Source organism: Durio zibethinus, chromosome 13 (assembly GCF_047325235.1).
Source record: "Durio zibethinus cultivar Kanyao isolate XHJ-2024 chromosome 13, ASM4732523v1, whole genome shotgun sequence".
In the NCBI taxonomy this organism is placed as follows: domain Eukaryota; kingdom Viridiplantae; phylum Streptophyta; class Magnoliopsida; order Malvales; family Malvaceae; genus Durio; species Durio zibethinus.
In genome coordinates, this window is record NC_143174.1 from 22355853 (window position 1) to 22376291 (window position 20439).

Genomic DNA, 20439 nt, shown 5'->3' on the forward strand with positions numbered 1-20439 from the left:
CACTTTTGTTTGAAACTCTTCCTGATTTGCCGATAAAAAGAGATCAGATCAAGAAACGGACGTAAATCTTTTGGGCCATTGGTTTTTTTTTTTTTTAATTTTTTATTTCTGGCTCAATATACCAAGTAAAATCTGCAACGCTGCGTTCAGGGTTCAAACCTTTTTTGAGGCGCCAGCAATGCGGGGTTATAGTTGTCAATTTGTCCTAAAATGAAAATTTTGGTTCCGGTTTCTCGTTTCAAAGATCCTCATCTATCGATCGACTCTCAAGTCTGTTATCTTTTTTATCCCGCCATTACCCTCCAGAAAAAATGGAAAAGAAAAATTCTCTATCGTATAACACGCTCCTTCTCTCCCTCCAATTAATTACCGTTAATCTGTATAAACATTCAAAATTCCTTCAAATTTTGTAGGCTTTTAGTTTTGCTGCTAGTGTTATTTCCTTTTTGGTGTGGTTAGGCCTTTTTGCTCCTGAGATCTAGCTTTAGTGACGAAGATGCCGGTCAATCTCACGCGCAACGCGATTGCCACGATCAACGGTGGCGATGTTAACTCCAAGCCGTTGGTTCAGGTGGTGGATATTAAGTTGAATGGCAACTCTCAGGAGAGACACCGGTTTCTATTAACCTATTCCGAATCCACTCAACACGCGATGCTTGCCACTCAGCTCAATGAACAAGTCAGGACCGGACGAGTCAAGAAAGGGTCTATCATCCAGTTGAGCGATTACATTTGCAGCACTGTTCAGAATCGCAGGTGCAAGTTTCTTATCTCTCTAATCGTTGATTAGATATCAAATTAATGAGGTAGCCGATTACTTTGGATGTTGATATAAGATTTAGTTTGAAAAATCAGTACGAGAAAATTTCAGAAACAAATTTGAGGTTAAACTCTGATTTTTTTTTTTTTTAAATTGAGACCTTTTCATTTTAATATCAAGACAGAGTTCGCCTTGGATTTTTTGGTTTAAGATTACAGAAATTCAAATTCTTATTTATAAATGGTTTAATTTGATTGGTTCCTCGAGCACAAAGTTGAAGGAACTTTTAAGTAGATGAATTATTGATAATCCTATCCCCTCCGAATAACTAAATTAAAAGGTAACGCTACGACCATTATGAAGAAGATTATTCAAATTCAAAATATTGGTTAAAGTAAGGAGGAAATTAAATCATATTTTTCATTCTTCAAGTGTATAATTTGAAATCAAATGTGTTACATAGCTTTCATTAAATTAGGTTAACTTTATATGTTTTGGACAATGATTACCTCTCATGCCTTAGAGTCACTACGAGTCAGCGGAAATTCTGTTTCTCTTAAGTTCGGTTCTTTTGATTGAGAGTTGGTAAAATGCTCATTGAAGAACTCTTGGATAATTTTTTTTTTGTTGTTCTCTCTTTGTGGGATTATTGTTGTGCTGAATATGGAGACTATAATTCCAGAGTACGAAATAATTGGGAGTCCAAAAGTTCTTACGGATTCTGATTCAGCAACTAACAAGTCAGTGCCTAATAACAATTTGGAGCCTTCTGTGAGGTCGAGCAATAATCGGTATATCGCTCAAGTTCCTGCTAATAATGTCCAGAGTTTCTGGTCCACTATTCAACCTGCATACCAGCCACCTCCAAATTACAAAATTCAGGGCTCAATAATGAAGAATGAGGCAGCCGCATGGATTATGCCTATTGCTGCTCTGAATCCTTATCCTGGACGTGGGGCTATCAAGGCTTGAGTGACTGCTAAAAGGGGATGTTCGTCACTACAATAATGCCAAGGGAGATGGGAAGGTCTTCTCCCTTGACATCCTTGACTCTGATGGAGGGAAAATGCACGTGACCTGCTTCAATGCTGTTGTTGACCGCTTCTATGATATTATTGAAATTGGTAAAGTTCTCTTGATTTCAAAGGGTAACCTGAAACCTGTGCAAAAGAATTTCAACCATTGAAAAACGAATGGGAGATATTCTTGGAATCAAATTCAACCGTAGAGCTTTGCCCTAATGAAGATGGCTCTATTCCAAGACAACAGTTCTACTTCAGACCTATCAGTGAAATTGAGAGTGCTGAAAACAGTTCTATACTTGATGTTATTGATATTATGGTAACTGTTAACCCTTCAGTTCCTATTTTGAGGAAGAATGGTATGGAAACTCAGAGAAGAATTCTGAATTTGAAGGATGCATCTGGAAAGAGTGTTGAGCTAACCCTTTGGGGCGATTTCTGCAACAAGGAAGCTCAAAAGCTGCAGGAGATGGTTGATTCTGGGTTTTTCCCAGTTTTGGCTGTTAAAGCTGGAAGGGTCAATGACTTCAATGGGAAATCCATTGGCACTATTTCTTTCATGCAGCTCTTTATAAATCCAGATTGTCCACATTCTCAGGGCCTGATAGACTGGTTTGAAAGAGGGGGGAGGAATACTGCTCTTATCTCTATTTCCAAAGAAAATATGCCTGGAGGATCCAAAAAATGAGATATGTAAAACTGTCTCAGATCAAGGATGATGGTCCTGGAAGATCTGATAAGCCAGATTGGGTCACAGCAAGGGCGACTGTAGTTTTCATTAAAACAGATAATTTCTGTTACACAGCTTGCTCATTGACGATTGGAGATGGACAATGCAATAGACAGTGCAATAAGAAAGTGACACAGTCAGGTAATAAAAGATGACTTTGTGACTGTTGCAACAAAGAATTTGAGGAATGTGATTACAGATATCTTCTCCAGGTTCAGATTCATGACCATACAGGACTGACATGGGTAGCAGCTTTCCAGAAATCTGGGGAAGAGATCTTGGGATGCTTGGCAAAGGAAATGTATTTGTTGAAATATGAAATGCAGGATGATACCTGATTTGTGAAATTATTCACAGCAGACTCTTTCACCAATAACTGTTTAGGCTTAAAATCAAAGAGGAATTCAATGGTGATGAATAGAGGGTTAAAATCACTATCGTGAAGGTTGATAAGGTAAACTACTCTGCAGAAAGCAGATACCTTCTCGATTTGATTACAAAGAATTTGCCAATTAAAAACCAATTCTGTACCTAAGTAATGATTTTAGGAGCTGTAGCTTTGGTTCTATGTAGTTGATTAACATTTCTTTGGCATTACCGGTTATATTATCACTTTTAGGGATTTGAATTTTGAATGTCAATCGATCAAATATATGTAGAGACCTTTGAAGATTGTATAGTGGCTGTAATTCTGCATATTCTTGATCTTGAGGCATAATTTTTTAGTTCATGTCAACTGTTTCAGAATTAAAGCTCAAGTGACTTGAGCTAACAGTATGGTATTTACAGTTTCTACAAATTGCAGCACAAAGTTTCAGTTTCTTTCTATGATTTGGCTGCAGGGGCAGGGGCAGGGCGCAGGTAATTTGGCATTTACAGTTTATCAATGCCTAATAATAAGAAAATGGTATGGCCAGCAACAATTGCATGGATTTGCTATGCCAACGTGGAGGTTGATTATTACTCCTTTACTAGATCAATCATATATTCATATTCATGAATCTTGAAAGATCAACAAGGCTTTGTGCCAGAGCAATGCATCAGGAGATTTGTCCTATTTCTCGAGGGGACAACCGGAAATAATATTCTCTTGCGAGTATTTTTCTTTCTAGCGAGTATAGAGTAGATATGGGCTTGTAGTTAGGATGTATTTGCAATTCATCTAAAATATATATATATATTATATTTTTGTTAAACTTATATATATATATATATATATATATGTCTATATGTATATGATGATCCCCTTTGTATTTTTTTATATTGTTTTCATATCGTCTCATTGTGTTTTCAATTGGCAGCCTAATTTGCTCCGCGGTTGCGTTAAAAGAAAAAGAATTTGTGAATTCACAGGGTCTCAGCCAAATTACAGCTATGGCATCCACAAATTACGCACACAGAAGATGTTCATTGCTGGAAACATCAAAAAGATACATAGAGATTTTTTTTTTCTTTCTTGAAAAATATAAATAGCAGCTCAACTCCGCTTGACAGGGTCGAAATTGGCCACACCAATTACTGCTCCAGCAAGGACAGTAAGCACAACACCACCAGCCACAATGCTAAGCAAGAAGTTCTTGAGAGATGGGGTAAATCCATCAGCAGCTTGAGCCACCTCAGGGAGCATCATGGATGTTGTCAGTGCAGCAGCTGTCAACCCAGTGATTGCCTTCTCCTTAAGTGAAGAAGAAGCCTTGATTTCAAGCCTTCCAGTGGGTCTTGTCATGGCCACCGCCCTTGATGGCTTGACTGGAAGTGGCTTAAAGAAAGCCTCAGAGCTTGGCACCCTCTTTTGGCTAGCATGAGTTAATGGCAGAGCCATTGAAACAGTTGAAGTGGAAGCCATTGGTTTTCTTGTCTCTTCACCCTCAGTCTAAAAACCAACACCTTCTCCTTAGTTTTTACTATGATATAAAGATGGGGGCGTTGCAATGTGTGTTTTTGTGAGCAGGGGAGTGGAGGGAGGGGAATAATGAGAGGTGGAAATTTGAGATATCAGGTGGCCATGTCATCTCTATCTCGGTCCTACGTGGCAGCTTCCCAAGTTGGATTTGATGGATAAGGTTATCTTATTGGTCCAATCCGCATCAAGTTTGAAAATTGCGGGAGAGTTTCTATGGTTGGCCTCCCACTGACCCCAAGAACACTGATTTCTCATTCGCTTATGTGGTTCTTAGCTATTTGAGATGATGTTGGACCTATTAGATGGGCTGTTGGTCAGTTTTTCAGATGCTTCTTTATTGGGCCAATGGTGAGTCTACAGCATCAGAAATTTAGAATCAGAAGACGAATAGGAAATTGAACCCAACCAACCTACCAGACAAGAATTTAAACCTTAGCTTAAAGAATTAAGAGTTTAATTTCGTTGGTTTATACAATTATATTAAAAAATAACATCTAATAACTTTAAAATTCAATTTGAACATCTGCATTACTTTTTTTTATTCTTAAGATGCAATTCTATTTTACTAAAAAAAGAAATTGAACCCAACCAAAACTTGAAATAATTGATAAAAATAATACAAAAACAAAATTTCTCAACTTGAAAAATGAACCCCAAAAAGAAAATATACAAGCATGTTGTAAACAGCTAGAAGAATCACATCAAACAAAAACATTTTTCCTCTATTCACTCGACTGGCCTTTTTCCATGCGTGGCATGATTTAATCAAATCATGCTTGCAGCAGAGAAAGGGAATTTTAGTAAAGTAGAAATGAGACCATCATCGAGTAGGTTGATGAATTGCTGATGCTGCTGACCCAACATAGGTGACCTGAACTTCTTGAGCCAGTAATTATATTTAATGTCTAGAGCTTCAAAAATACTCTTCAGTACTAAGACTAGTTCGGATCTCCGGCTGCTCTTATCCCCATAGTTCTGAAAGTTTATGGTGTGAGTAACATATAGACCCATTTTCATCTTGTTCACATTTTCAATGTCCTTAACTTGTACACTGTGTCCAGACCGCCAATGCTGAGGCTTACTTTCCGGGTACCTGAGAGAGAGTTCCAAAGTCATAGATGCAGTAGAGTTCGTAATCGACAACAAAGATAATCTAACAATAGCTTTAATAGGTTATAGCATTATATTTTACTAACATAGCAGTGAAGAAAGTTTTGAGTCAACATATACTTTTATTTTAGCTTTCAAAGCTCCAATTTGCTCGACTGACGTGGAAACATCAACGGTAAACTCCAAAGAATCACTCATCTCTGGGCTCCTGTAAAAGTTGCTGATTGGTTTGGTAGCTAGAACTGAGTTTGGATAGAATATTTTCTCGTTGTCATATCTAAAAAATACTGTTGTCAGAATATTCATCTCTTCGACGATCATCTGGAAGGGAAAAATATGTCAATCAAGGTGATATTGATATAATAGAGCTAGACGTTTTCTTGTATCAGTCATTCACCTGTACTCCATCAATGACACAGCGATCACCTACATCAAATGGGTGCATCACAAATACAAATATGATGGCTTCAAATACAGTCTTTGCAGTGTTACCAAACATGAATGCCACAAGTAAAAGCTGAGATGAAATGAAGACAAGTATTTGGGTTGTTAAGAATCCCATCATAAGTAGCCATACAATGATGATCACAAGAAGCAGAACCACTGAGGCAAGCTTGTTGAGCTCTTCAATTGCTGTCTTGGTGTCTTTTAAGGAATGCGCCAAAGATTTACGTCCAAGGTAAACATTTATCTGCAAACAAGCAGCATGTCACTCAATAAGCTTAAAGTGAATCCATCTAGTTTAGGTTTTAAGCTTCTAAAATGATGTTCTATAACTTTATGTAAAAACTTATAACAACTATTTATAAGCAAAAAATTTCAAGATAATATTTTCATTTTACCAATACTTGAAGCAAAACACTATTACACCAATCTAATATGCATATTTAAAGCTGAAATGTCGAAATTTGCAGTCAAACAGAGACCCAAAGTTGTTTGAAGTTTGAACCAATACTAGAAGAAACAATAATCCAAATCGTCCAAATTAATGGAGGATACAAAAAATATATGTATCTTAGAAAAAGCATAAGAAACATAAAAGAACTTGCCAGCCAATTCTTTAAAGTTGATCTCTTGATCTTCCCAGTTTCTACAGCTCCTTCAAACAGTGGAAGCACATCCTCCACTTGCTGCTTTTTTATGAAGCGCAAGAGATCCTCCTCTTCAATGTATCTAGTCAATTAATTCGAGAGAGGTGAGACAATACGGACCAAACAATATATAATTGAAGAGTTCCAATAAGTAAGATATGCTCACTTGCTACCAGGCTTTGCTACATTCTTGAATATCTTATAAGCAGCAGCCTTTGCTTCCCACTGACTAGTTATTTCCTTATCCTTTCGCTCATTCTCCTCCTCATCAGCGTCTTCAATGTAATTCACAATAGTAGACAGCCCTGAACCACTTATCACATCAATTAATCCTTCCATGGTCCAAGCAGATTTTTTCTCTTGTTTCAATTTCTTAAGCTTGTCTACATCAATCACATCTGTTTTTCCCCTCCCTTATCCTTTATCAAATTCTTGAAACTCAACTGGCCGATGCTTGTACTGCTCCCAACATTTTCTGCCACCTCCATCACTGGAGGTCCCGAAAGAGCTCGGAGAATGTACTGATGAAAAATCGATTCTTGAATCTTATCAAAGAATCTTGTACGTTGGAAAGAAGCAGCCAATGGCTTAACAAAAACCGTTTTCACCATCCATATAGCTGATGCAATGAGACAGGAAGCAAGAGCTCTAGTCATATAATTTAGAATCCGATTGGCTTCCTTCGATCTCTTAACTCCATGTTTAAACAACAAACCATACTGGAAGGACCAAACCCAACCAGACAAATACCCGAACACTCCCTTTTAATCGAAAAACAAAATATAAAACGTTCTTCTTAAGCAGATAGTTCTTTTCAATCAAGAAAATAACAATATTCATCGTCCATTCAGTAAGCAATCTACCACAGAAAATGACCAATATCAATACACACCATTTCCACAATTCCACACCCCAAATCTTACTTTTTTCCAGCTTGTGCACAGTTAAACTAGCAATCAGAAGCCCCATAATGCAAATAAATGCTACAACCTCAATCAAAAGTAAAAATTTCCACTTTTTACTTGTTTTTTCACTTACTTTAAGATAAGCAGTCTTGTAAACCTCCTCATCATCTTCTTCCTCTACGCCGGGTGAGATTAAAGGTGTTTTTGGGGTAATGGGAGCAGATCTCAAATTCTCTTTAGGAATAGTAGCCTTATTGCTTGGTGAAGCTGCAGCTGGTGAGTTCCTATAAGGTGATGAGCTTGAATTCACCACCTGGGTTCTCTTTTCTTCCACCAATTTAGCATCATTTGGATTAGGCTGGCTCCACCAATCTTGATTTCGGCTTAGAAAACGCTGATCTTCCAAGGGACTTCCTTGGTGTAAGCTTCTTATCAGTGGAAATTGTTGGCGGCTTATTGACTTATCTTTGCAATCTCACTGGAAGGAGAAGGTGATGCTACCGGAGTGGTGACTTGGACTCTAAGATTCTCAACTTGTTTCAACTCAAGATTCTTAGGAGAAGAGTAAGAGCCAGCTTCAGTCATTGAAGAAAAGGCTTTAGATTCATTGTTTTCTTTATTCAAGACAAAAGAATCTTCAGGGCTTGAAATATGGAGGACAACATCGTTTGTTCCTTTTTTCTCCACCAAGCCTTTTCCAGCTTCCATTTCAGCTTTTCTTTTACTCTTGAAATCTTAACTACCCACTTGATTTCAGTCACTCATACAAAAAGCCCGCCTTTGCATTTGCCTAGTGAAAGCAAAGGTTTTCACTTTTCTCCAGGATTAAATTGAAACTTTGCTGCTAATTCAACCAACAAAAATGAAACACAAATACAATTTTCAGTCCAGTTTCAGTCTATTTTGCAGGAAAATTGGAAGAGGAAAAAAAAAAACGAAAGAGAAAAGAAACGGTTAAATTTTTTTGCTTTTCCCCTTTCACAATTTTCTTTTTGAAATTAAGCAAATCATTAACAGAAAGACAATCAAAATACGTGCTCATAATTTTATTTACAAAATATAGGTTATATTTATAAAAAAAAAATTGATCATGATTTCAGATCCATTGATTTTCACCCTCAATTTTTCTTTCTGCACTTGTTCTAAATCTTTCATAAAACAAACTTATTTAAAGAAACTTTGATTCTTTTATAATATTTATGTCAACTTTACATCATTATCATTGAATTTAACTCTTTTAAACTCAATTTTGTTATAATCACTTTTGCCGATAATGATTTCTTTTATAAAATAGATATTCATCTAAAAAATTTCTTGCTAAAAGCCCGTGGAGTTACAAAGCTAAAGTTTTTGGAGACCAACGACGATGTTCTGTTTGAAGCTGCAAGCAGTTGACTGAGAAGAAATACTAAGAAAGAAAGTGGCAGACTTTCAGCTCTGGCTCTGACCCTTTGGCCTTCGCGGGCTGCCCTCCTTTTAAAATAAAACTGCGACATTCCCGACCAGCTATATAAAGACAAGACACAACTGTGTACTTTAAAAAAGTCCTCTATAACAGTAAAGTGATTGAGTAGTTTATTTTATTCAATTATTTATTTATTAAAATAATCATTATTATTAATAATTTTTTATTTTCAATCAATTATGATATTACTTTTTACATTTTATTTTGACTTTATATTAAATTTTTTGAAAATAAAAATACCAACCAAAAAGAATTAAAAAAAAAATTGAAGAGATTAAGTGGACATGGCATGGTCCGTACTATTCATTATCGATTCAGTCCAGATGCTTATGAACTAAGGGCCCAAAACCCTTTTCCCAGTACTTTATGCCATGGCACCACCCAGCTGAGTATTATGCCGACGTCACATATATCCTACTCTGCAGGTGCCCTTCACCTTCTTTCCACCACATGGTTCAAATGCTCATTCCACCACAAAGTTTGACAACAATATCTCAGGTCAGTGTTAGTCTACTATCTGTTTATTATTTTCTGCTGCTTAATTCATTTCTGGATTTAATATCAGCTTTTTATACATTTCCAAATTATGGGTTTGGCCTCTGCTAACTGATTTTTATGGTTTTCTTTTTCTTAGAGCTTATGTTCTGTTATAGGGAGTTCTATCAAATGGGCACTTATGTTATCGAGTTTTAATTGATTTACTAATGCTGATGGTGCTTTTAGATTCTTATTTAAAAGGGTTGATTGAATTTTGGAGTTGTTGAAATTGTGCTTTGATTTTAAGTTTTGAACGATATTTATATGGAAATTCATCTCAATATGATCTCTAATTAGTAGGTACATTGGACTTTTGTTAATTTTACTCCAACTATTAGTCTACTAATTGATTTTGATGCTGTGTTTGAAAGCTCGCCCTCGTTTTTACTTTCGATTTCTGCTCACTTTCTCATCTTCCAAACAACTCAAAGGACCTTTCATTTTATCCACCAAAACCTCAAAATCCTGGATCACCATCATCATCTTCAAGTGTTTGACAGATTATTAACTACAAAGAAAATAAAGTTTCTTGTTTTGTGGAAGCTTTTGGAACAATTAATATTCAACATTGGATAATTATGAGACGGATTGAACTTGGATGTAAGATTTTGCATGTGTATCTTGAATGCATCTCTTATTTTGAACCATTCTTTTTAGATTATTGCATGCTATTGCTAGCTTTTTTTGGATGAACGTGTTTGAATGAGGATTGAAATCATAAGAGAATTATTAATTAAAATAATTTTTCGATATAATTACCGGAAGACACCGTTGTGAGGAAAAGTCAATTGGTTTATTTTTTAAAGTAATTGAAATTGTAGTGACACCATGTGCTTGAATTTTGTTGAATTCCTGAAGGTGGTCAGTAGACTTCATGAGTTTCAGCTCATTAGCCTCACACTATACCACAAGAAACATTTTTAAAAAAATCCAATCACAAAGAGCTAGCCCAGAATGTACCGGGTAATTCTGCCTCTTCTTTCGCTTGCAGACAGAGCAGATGTTAGCTTGTAGGCTTCATACATGTAAATACATCAAGCTAACAATTAAGTACTTTACTTCTATAAATGTGAACCAAAGATAAAAAAAATATGGAAGACAATTTTTGGACACTAAAACCGCAAGAAGTGCCAAAGACGAAAAAATATTATTGGCCCTGCGACTGTGACTTTGCATGATTATAGTACATACTTCTTTTCTCGTTGTAGCCTAGAGGAAAGGATTAGTTTCTGGGTTGGTTCCACACTCAAATTATGTAAGGAGAAAGGTGTAACTCTGTTCTTAAACTTAACAGTTGATGAGAAGTTTGCAAGGGTTGGCTTCATGTTAAAATTGGGATTGGCAGCAATACTGTAACTTAATATCTTGATTGGACAAAAAAGGAAGAATTATGGCAAAAGCCAGATGTGGACTACTCTTTCATAAGATTACCACATATCACAAAACATGTTAACTCTGTTCTATCTATTACCAATAATAAATGTTTTTTTTTTAAGAATTTGTTTATGAATAAACTGACAGTAAAAATTTTTTTATATGTGAATTTAAAAAATTTTTACTATACTTTAGGAGATTTGTATCATTCTATTAATCTTGTTCATGAAATTTAAAAATTATACTCATTAAATGTGATAATTTCTTCTCAAAATATTCTTTAAGTGTTTTTTTTTTTTAATAAAAGTAAATTAGAAATCATGCAACATAAAGTTTGAATTTAGTATTGTTGAAAGGTGAAAATAAGCCTTTGGGATGATAAAGAACTAAGAGCAGCGGATTCCCCTATCGACTGTCCAGTCAACTGCTTTGCTCATCAAGTCTCACAGGTGTAGTTTTATGAAAAACAAACTATAGCAGTTCAGTGTCCTTTGAACAGCAGTCGACTATTCTCACTTAGTTTTCTCTCGATAAAAAAAATGCTTTTAACAATCGACTGTTCTCGTTGGAAAAGTTAATTTTCGATTTAGAAAATTAAAAAAATTAATTTGTTGGACATATTATTTCAATTTTAAAGTGATGATTTTTGTTTAATAAATATTTATTCATAAAAAGATGTTTCTAACACTATTTGAGATATATATATATATATATAATTCAACATACCTTTACGTATAATCTTTTCAAGAATCAAATCGTTCTCATTCACTTAATTTTTGATTTATGATTAGTGTATATTTAAGAGTTAATTTTTCGAAGTACAATCTTAATTATTTTCGTTAAAATATAATATACTGGAAATAACGTTTTTAAAAAATTCATTCACACTATATACATATCATAAAAAAAAGCTCCCTAAAAATGTCTTGAGTAATTTTTTTTCTTCAAATTGATTATATTAGTTACTACCCATAGAGCAACTTTAGGATAATATACAAGGGTTGGCCACAGGGCACAAGCATCGGGGTGAAGGTGTTAAATAGTCTTGGTCGGTTTAAATCCAACCGTCTATATATTACGTCAGGTTTTGTAATTATCATGATTCATGCATGTTCGTATAAAGTTTACCAAATTTAAATATGTTTGCTTAAAAGACTTCAAAGTCAATTTTTTTTTTTTTATTGTAACAAAAAAGCTTAACGTAAAACAGCAAACTACGTTATCTATGTTGTTGTTGTTTTTTTTTTTTTAAAGATTCATTTTTTGTCTTTAATTTGTCATATGTTATATATTACTGAAATGTTGGAGTTTTTACGTTAGAAATCTGGTTCCACATTTCCAGGATTCCAATGTAAGATTCCATCTCTCCCAATCATGCTTCTTGATCGTAAGTGGATCCTGCAGGCTTCAGCTTCTTAGTTTATCAAAAAGGAAGCAACAATTAAACCGGGAGCCAACAATTACTGACAATAATTTGAAAGAACGTAGATTCAAAGCTAGCTACTGTTATTAGAACTTGTGGATCTGTCAGTAAAAGGATAACTTTTTTAAGTCCCAGACTCCCAAGTAAACGCTGTTGATTAAGTGCCACGAACTTGTTGACTTCAAGACAGTAACCCTTTTTAATTTGCCCTAATTGCTTTGGTTAAAAATTTATAATAAAGAAAAAGAAAGTTTGATGAAAAAAAAAAAGTGCACAAAAAAAGAGTTCGAATGAATAAATAAGTACATATATTAAAAACATTTTACATATAGATAATTTTATTATTACGAAAAAGATTTCAAAAGTGTCTTAATATTAATTATTTATTTTTATACTTTTAATTTCCCTTTCCCCTCAAAATTTTTAATTTCATGAAAAGATATAAAAAATAAATTGTCAACGTGCCAAATTGCATATTTTGTAAATGGGTTACCTTAAACTGGAAGATAATACCACGCAAGGTAGTCATGCAACTTGCCAAAAACTTTAGTAATTAACTGTCTCAGATAGATTATTTTGATGAATTTTCCTGTCAACCATATGAATATTGTTTAATTTGCAATATTGTCAAAGGCTTTGAACACAAACCATCAGATACCTGGGGAATAGAAATGGCCCGCGATTCCCTAATTTTATGTAGTTAATCAAATTAGCCAAATTGTGATTTTATTAATTACAGATCCATCAATTAATGTTTCCTTTTTGCAGCCTTCTTTCAGCATCATAGTTTTGCTTTGTTAGGACTGTTACCTATTTATTAAGGAAATTTTTAATCTCTTCCCATGTTTCTATGTTTTGTTTTGGATTTGTTGACGTTTGATTTTAACTTTCAGACCTTTATTCGCACGTACGTTACCATCCTCGAAACATGGTTGGGGGGCGATGGTTTGCATGTTTTAAGCAAGAAATGATCCACTGATCATTTTGTAATTAATAATGCACAGCCAGGCATGCATGCGTCGAAGACTATCAATCAAAATTTAATTACGAGCTAAATAATTAAATTGTTTTGTTTAATGAATATGTACTGTATATATAGTATACTTAAATAGAGGAAGATTATATTTTGATTCATGTCCCTTGATCTGTCTCACAAGGCATTGTTGGCTATACGGGGACCAAAGAAATTGACACACTCAAAGTATTTTACAATATTACTGTGATTCTAACTTAAACACAAAGTAAATGATGAGATCAAGTTTATACATCCCATATCGTTAACGTTAATTTACATTTTGAATTAGTCAATGCTATAGCTATTGATCTCTATCTTTGTCTTTGGAGTGTCTCAGGATTTTAGCAGCTCAAAACTCTAAGGAGAGTTATCTTTTTATTTATCTTTTTTATTATACAGTAATTCTTATAGGAGGAATGACCTTAATTAATTTGTTCATAATACTCAGAAATTATTTGGAATTTTAGAAAATCTTTTGTTAAACATGCATGCTAATTATAACAGGAATATTAATGTGAAATTGTTGTTGTGTTAGTGAGTTTCGTGGTTACAAGAATTGAGGGGACCTTTGGGGTTGAAAAATATTATCGTTTTGTCTCCATAGGGTAACTGTGCAATTGTCACGGCTAAACATTTAAAGGAGGGAACGGGATATATTAATAATTGGCTAAGAAAAAAAATAAGTATTAATGTTACGCATTTTAATATATTTATTTTGTAGAGAGAAAGTAATAATTATGTAACAAGTGATATCATAAATAATCTTTGAATTATCTGATTTTAAGTCAAGCGTTTCGTGAGAATAGATCAATTTGACTATTTAACAAATTTTTAAGATAAAATATTATGATAAAATTTGATCATATCAAATACTTCAATATAAAAAAAAAAAAAAAATAGCGTGACGATAGTGATATAAGACTTGATAGAAGAGAATATCACACCGAACATTAAAATACAAAAAATAAAATATATTAATTCGCATAAAATAAAAAAAAAATCACTAAATATAGAAACTTTTGCGTTGTACATCGTAATATCAGTTTTGCCAAAAAGAGGATTATAGCAACGAGATACAATCAGGTGGATGGACCACCCTTTAAGGCTTTCACGTCAGTGATGTTAGTTACTCGCAATCTAATGCGGGGATTAGTGGTAGGTAAAGTCATGTGGCCATTTTGAACGATAGATAGATAGGTATATGCTATCCAGCACTGAGACATTCTCTATCATTCGTTAATTTTAACTCAAACTGTGACTTCTTTATCCCCCACAAATTTTTTTTCAGTTGTTTCATTTATCGTTTACATTCAGGATTGCCACAAAATTTTGAATTTGTGATTTGAAACTTGAATTTGTAACGTGAATCTCACGGGACTACGGTAATCAATAAAGGAAATCAAGTAATTGTTTTTTTTTTGGTTAAAAAAAATCGTGAAAAATATTATTGGTGTTAAAGATATAAATTCTTGATTTGTTGAATGTTATCTTTTAGAATAATTTATATTAATTAATTCCGTTAAATTTTAAAATAAAAAATAAAGTAATTATTATATGTAAGTCGCATGTATAATTAGTAAAATTACTAGTAATTTGTCCTCGTTTTGAATTAATATACGTTTGAGTCATAATTTTTTAATATAAATAAAAAAATAAATATTTATAAAATAATATCTAATGTCAACAAATTAATAAATTGATTCAATTGGAATTTCATTAATGCATAAACAAAAAATAAAAAATTAATTTTTAATTAATGATTCAAAGTAAATAATTTATAATTTTAAAAACACATTGAGATATAAAAAAATCAAACTGAACTATAATAATTTTAATTTGACTCATGTGTATATATACTATTCAATAGATATGTTAAATTTAAATTATATTAAATATTAAGTACATTTATCCACAGTTAATTGGGTTATGGATATTATAAATTCATGAATAGTTAAGTTCATTTTATTTATACTATAAAAACAAACAAAAAATTATTAATTATACTACTCAATAATAGATATGAACTTATATTTAAAATTTAAATAATATGAAATATAAAGTAATTTACTCACAGTTAATTGAGTCCATAAATACAATATATTCATAAATAACTAAGTTTATTAATAGTTAAATTTATATAACTTGAAATTAAAAATAAAAATCTTAATTAATAATAGTTTTAAACATGCATATCATGCAAGTGAATTGATATATAAATCGAAACATTAAAAACAAAAAAAAATCAAATATTATATTTTAGACAGTTTTTTAAAGAAGGGATACATGTCAATTAAGGAAAACTCTACATACAAAAATAGATGTATGTTATATTATTATTGTACTAATTCTAAAGGATATATAGACAGGAAATTTAAAGTTTCAAACTTAAGGTATTTATAGAAACTGTTAGTCGTAGATCAGCATTTTTATAGTGAAAAATAAAAAAATAAAAAAAGACATGATTCAAGTTGTCTTTTAGGACAAACAAAGCCGTTTCGATTCCTTGCTTTAGTCTATGGCAATAAATGCGTTCCGATTCCTTGCTTGAGTCTATGGGCAATATAATTATACAATAATTCTAAACTACTTAATTAGGTGAAAGTGGCTGTATGCAAAGTTCAGCCCCCATATACGGTATTTGTATAGAAGTGGTTGAGCTGAGCAGCTTCCCTACATTTAGTGTATATAAAAAGGCAGGACTTTCTCCCCTTTTATACAGACCAAAGAGAGGGTTGAAGGCCAAAACCAACAGCAGAAAAGAACGTGCAATAATAAGTTGTAGTAAAAGAATCCAAACTATAGAGAGTGCTATTAGGGAAAGAGAGAGTAGTGATCAGCTATAGCAAAAAAATAAGCAAGGCAAGGCGTACGTAAATGGGAAGGAAGCCTTGCTGTGCTAAAGAAGGACTTAATAGAGGGGCATGGTCTGTGTTGGAAGATAAAATCCTCACAAACTACGTTAACATCCATGGTGAAGGCAAATGGAGAGACCTTCCTCAAAGAGCTGGTACGTACTCATTGATTAATTACTTGATCGATTAGCTTTAATTTTAATTTTGATTTTCTGGTGCTTTTCTTAATTTTGTTTTCCTATTAATCCATTTGTATAATAATGAATGAATGCGATTATTGAGTTTAATTTGTACGTTTAGGGTTGCAGCGATGTGGGAAGAGTTGTCGCCTGCGGTGGCTGAATTATCTCAGGCCAGATATTAAAAGAGGAAACATCTCTACCGAAGAAGACGAGCTTATTATTAGACTACACAAGCTCCTTGGTAACCGGTATTTACTTAAGTCTTTTCCCCTTTAACTGTGCGAGATTAGAAAAATGTTGGCTTGGAAGAAAATGAGCCAATGTACAGTGGTAAATGTAGGTGAAATAGTGCATTAAATTGTTTTTGTTTTTGCCCGTAGAGATCTTTTTCATGAATGAATTTCTTTGATGGACGTCACCATTGATGTCAAATTTCTCAATTATTGTTGTTTTGATGGCAAATTTCAAATTTCTACTTGTAACGAAGACTAACTATAGTTAAAATTAGAAAAGGAAGGGATCCTGATTACCTAATACCTATGGTGAAAGTCTCTGAAGTGTAAAATTCAACTGTGACCTAGCTGGTTCTAGTTCTGGATGCTTTTTAATTAAAGCCAAAGCTAAAAAATTTACATGCAAATCTGGGTTCTTTCAGGTGGTCTCTCATCGCTGGTAGATTACCGGGGCGAACAGACAATGAAATCAAAAACTACTGGAACACCAATTTGAGTAAGAGAGTGCAAGGCCAAAAGATTACTCCCAAAAGTACCCAAGGTTCTAAAATGCAGCTTAACAAGCTGAGTAAACTGGGTTGCTTCAAATCCTCCCCGAAGGGGATCACGACAGATACTCAGCACAAGGTGATTCGAACCAAAGCAGTGAAGTGCACCAAGGCTGTCAATGTTATCCCACGACTGTTAGATAATCAGACAGCTGAAAACAATATTTTAGGCCCCAAATCTGAAAGTAGCACTGCTAGTGAGACACCGTCTTCTTCAGCCATCCATGAGGATAATTCCATCGATTTCTTGATGGACTTTGACATCAATGAGCTTCTTGTATCGGACGCTCCAATCTCATCAGACTTCCATCCAATTCAACAGGTTGATGAAAATGGTGACAATTGGGTAGAGAATAGGGAATACGGAAAAGGTTTCAACTTAATTGATGAAGTTGAGCTTATCACTTCACCACCGAATGAAGCAAGGCCTGATAACTTGGGTGCGACCACCAACCTTTTATTCCAAACAACTGAAACTTTGGATGTCCGAAGTCTAGCATCTTATTTGAATTTAGAAGATGAATGGATTAATTAATTAAAGTTAAACAAAGTTAATAATATCATCATTCAGTTATTTTAAGTTTTTATTGAATTGTCAGAAGAATTAAGGTATGTTGTAATATTTGATTTTGAATATAAAAAACTAAAATCCTTACCTTAATATTAAAAAAGAATTAACAATAGCTATTGGCCCCGTATTATGATCATTCGTGAAAGCTATAATTTCAATTTTAATTAGAATCATTGAATATGTATAGCCTTAAAGCAATACATATATCCTTAATGTGAAAATAACAAAAATAAGTGTCTTCATATGCTTTAATGTCATGCCTCACTAGAGTACGGATTGCAATCATATCAAAATTTACGTGCTTAGTTTCGTCGTCTATATTTTACAACAAAAATATAAAACTAATAATTAACTTTAACGACAAAAAGATAGGGCTATACTGTAAAAGTAAAAAAATGAAAATAGAGTGAATGTATTCATAGTGTTATATATTAGGGCAAAATTTTATTTTATTAAAAATAAGATCGGACAGTATTATGGGTGTATTTTTAAATTGATATAAATAACTTTTTAAAGTTTATATTTTATATGAGTTTTAATATACTTAATATTAATATTAATTGTAAAATACATATGAGAAGTAAAATGATTACCATAAATATAATCTTGATTTTTTTTTAGCTAGTAATATAGTCTTGATTCACTAATAAAAAAAATTTCATGTTACATTATATTTCAATTAATTTTAACAAAAATTAAATTAATCTTAACATTTTAGAAAAGTTACAAATACAACAATTAAATTAATCTTATCAAATTAATCTTTCATTTATCTATGAAAAATGAAATAAATAAAAAATAAGAAAAATTAGATTAGATTAATCTAGGGGTCGGTTGGTATTGTTTCTAGTTTTATATTTTATGTTTTTGAAATTTTTGTTTTATTTTTTTATTTTATTAAAATTAAAAATAGATTTGAAGATTAAAATTTTTGTTGCAAAATTCTTAAAATAGGGGATCATAAAGAGAAGTGGTTAGAGGCATGGATTACGAAAATGGCAATGTTGGCATTTTTTTATGGTTATATATATATGTCATAACGTCTAGATCCGGGGATCTATCGTTAGACATTGACTTTAAGGAGTTGCCATCAATCTTTTTTATCTAGGTGCGATTAGCCACCTAAAGAATATGTCCTTTCAGGGAACACCTAAATTTAAGGGTCCCTAAAAGAATAGGTTCGGGTCTACTAACCAGAACAGAGTTCGGGAGTTCGGTTACGTGTGAGGAAGGTTATAGCACCCTCACAACGCATATAAAAAGATGGTACCAGCTTAAATTTGTGTTATCCAAAAAGCTTTAAAATTTTACCAAGTAATTAATTATTAAAAATTATTCTCAATTGACTCTAATACTTTTAGCAAAAAATTGAGAAAATTCCCTCACCTCAAGAGTATGCAAGAAAAACTATTGTTTCACTTGCAGAGGCTTCGTCGTCGGATTAATTAAAGAAAAATCAAAATCAAAATCAAAATCAAAATAGAAAGGAAGGAAAGGATGATTGTTCTTGTGTAGAAAAAATTGATACTTTCAACTTTTCCCAAAAAATATTTTTTGGAAATTTATTTTTAAGGAAAATTGATACTTTCAAATTTTCCTCAAAAATATTTTTTTTGGAAATTTATTTTTAAGGAAAATTGATACTTTCAACTTTTCCCTAAAAATATTTTTCAGAAATTTTGATTTTCAAGGTAAATTGATACTTTCAACTTTTCCTCAAAAATCTTTTTTTTGAAAATTTATTTTTAAGAAAAATTGATACTTTCAACTTTTCCCTAAAAATATTTTTTTTGGAAATTTTGATTTTCAAGGAAAATTGATACTTTCAACTTTTCCTCAAAAACCCTTTTTGAAATTTATTTTTAAGAAAAATTGATACTTTCAACTTTTCCCTAAAAATATTTTTTTTCTGGAAATTTTGATTTTTATTTAAAGAAAATAGAATAATAAAAAAATAAATAAAAATAAAAAATAAAGAAAAGTAAAACAAAAATAAAAATAAAATAAAGATAAAAAGAATATTAAATAAATCTAATCTAATAAATAAAAAATAAAAAAAACAAATAAACAAATAAATTAAAAAAAATATAAAAAAAATTATAAAAAAAAAAACTGGAGCGGCTCGGATCGCGGCTCGGCTCGGCTCAAGGAAGTGAAACGGCTCAAGGGGGACGGCTTGGAGCTCGACTCGGCTCGGCTTGGAGGGGGCAGGCACGCGCGGGTCAGGAAGCGGGTCGACGCTTGGGTCGGATCGGGTCTCGACAAAACGCGCGGATCATCTGGGTTACTTAAGGCCAAAACGACGTCGTTTTGAGAGGGTATAAAAGGCACTTCCCTCTATTTTTCGACAGAACATTCCTCCCTTCTCTCTCTTCTTCCCTTTTTCTCTCCCCTCTCTCTAAAAGCTGAAGAACTCCGATTGAATATTCGTCGGATTCTGGAAAATATGGTCGAAATCTGAAAAATTTCACCGAAAGTTCGTCGGAAGATCACCGATTTCTGGGATTATTCGTCGGAAACTGGGCAGATCACCAAAAACTTCAAGTTTGGCCGGAATTTTCACCGAAAAATTCAAACTTCGTCGAAAAATTCACAGGAATCTGGAATTTTCAAAAATTTCCAAAAAAAAAAATCGCCAAAAAACTTCAAAAAAATTCTTCTCACTCCCAGAACACTCCTAAACCCTTTCTTAGCTCTCTATACGCCCCTATTCTCTCA

At 33.0% G+C, this 20439-nt stretch overlaps 3 protein-coding genes and 2 pseudogenes across 3 annotated transcripts; 3 read left to right on the forward strand and 2 right to left on the reverse strand.

Moving 5' to 3' along the window:
• Positions 1 to 77: 77 nt before the first annotated feature.
• On the forward strand, positions 78 to 3714 carry LOC111303065 (replication protein A 70 kDa DNA-binding subunit A-like). The gene is made up of 2 exons (XM_089742068.1): positions 78 to 756; positions 3355 to 3714. Exons 1-2 carry the CDS (start codon positions 497 to 499, stop codon positions 3404 to 3406), a joined length of 312 nt encoding a protein of 103 aa, XP_089598194.1. The 5' UTR covers positions 78 to 496; the 3' UTR covers positions 3407 to 3714.
• Positions 787 to 3242, forward strand: LOC149515429 (replication protein A 70 kDa DNA-binding subunit A pseudogene; annotated as a pseudogene).
• A 178-nt stretch (positions 3715 to 3892) lies between the features above and the next one.
• Positions 3893 to 4514, reverse strand: LOC111304170 (uncharacterized). The gene has a single exon (XM_022900691.2). It carries the CDS (start codon positions 4356 to 4358, stop codon positions 3990 to 3992), a length of 369 nt encoding a protein of 122 aa, XP_022756426.1. The 5' UTR covers positions 4359 to 4514; the 3' UTR covers positions 3893 to 3989.
• Positions 4515 to 4666: 152 nt separating this feature from the next.
• Positions 4667 to 8382, reverse strand: LOC111304171 (mechanosensitive ion channel protein 10-like; annotated as a pseudogene).
• A 7670-nt stretch (positions 8383 to 16052) lies between these two features.
• On the forward strand, positions 16053 to 17753 carry LOC111304172 (transcription factor MYB1-like). Its single transcript, XM_089742483.1, has 3 exons — positions 16053 to 16342; positions 16488 to 16617; positions 17025 to 17753. The coding sequence occupies exons 1-3, from the start codon at positions 16210 to 16212 to the stop codon at positions 17683 to 17685; spliced, it is 924 nt and encodes a 307-aa protein (XP_089598609.1). The 5' UTR covers positions 16053 to 16209; the 3' UTR covers positions 17686 to 17753.
• The last annotated feature ends 2686 nt before the right edge of the window (positions 17754 to 20439 follow it).

What these genes read in the sequence shown, in the direction of transcription:
- LOC111303065 (XM_089742068.1), top strand. Translation starts at nt 497, where the DNA reads ATGCCGGTCAATCTCACGCGCAACGCGATTGCCACGATCAACGGTGGC. An exon ending in AGCACTGTTCAGAATCGCAG is followed by an intron (nt 757 to 3,354) that starts GTGCAAGTTTCT and finishes ATTTGGCTGCAG; the next exon opens with GGGCAGGGGCAGGGCGCAGG.
- LOC111304170 (XM_022900691.2), bottom strand. Translation starts at nt 4,358, where the DNA reads ATGGCTTCCACTTCAACTGTTTCAATGGCTCTGCCATTAACTCATGCT.
- LOC111304172 (XM_089742483.1), top strand. Translation starts at nt 16,210, where the DNA reads ATGGGAAGGAAGCCTTGCTGTGCTAAAGAAGGACTTAATAGAGGGGCA. An exon ending in AGACCTTCCTCAAAGAGCTG is followed by an intron (nt 16,343 to 16,487) that starts GTACGTACTCAT and finishes TTGTACGTTTAG; the next exon opens with GGTTGCAGCGATGTGGGAAG. An exon ending in CACAAGCTCCTTGGTAACCG is followed by an intron (nt 16,618 to 17,024) that starts GTATTTACTTAA and finishes GGGTTCTTTCAG; the next exon opens with GTGGTCTCTCATCGCTGGTA.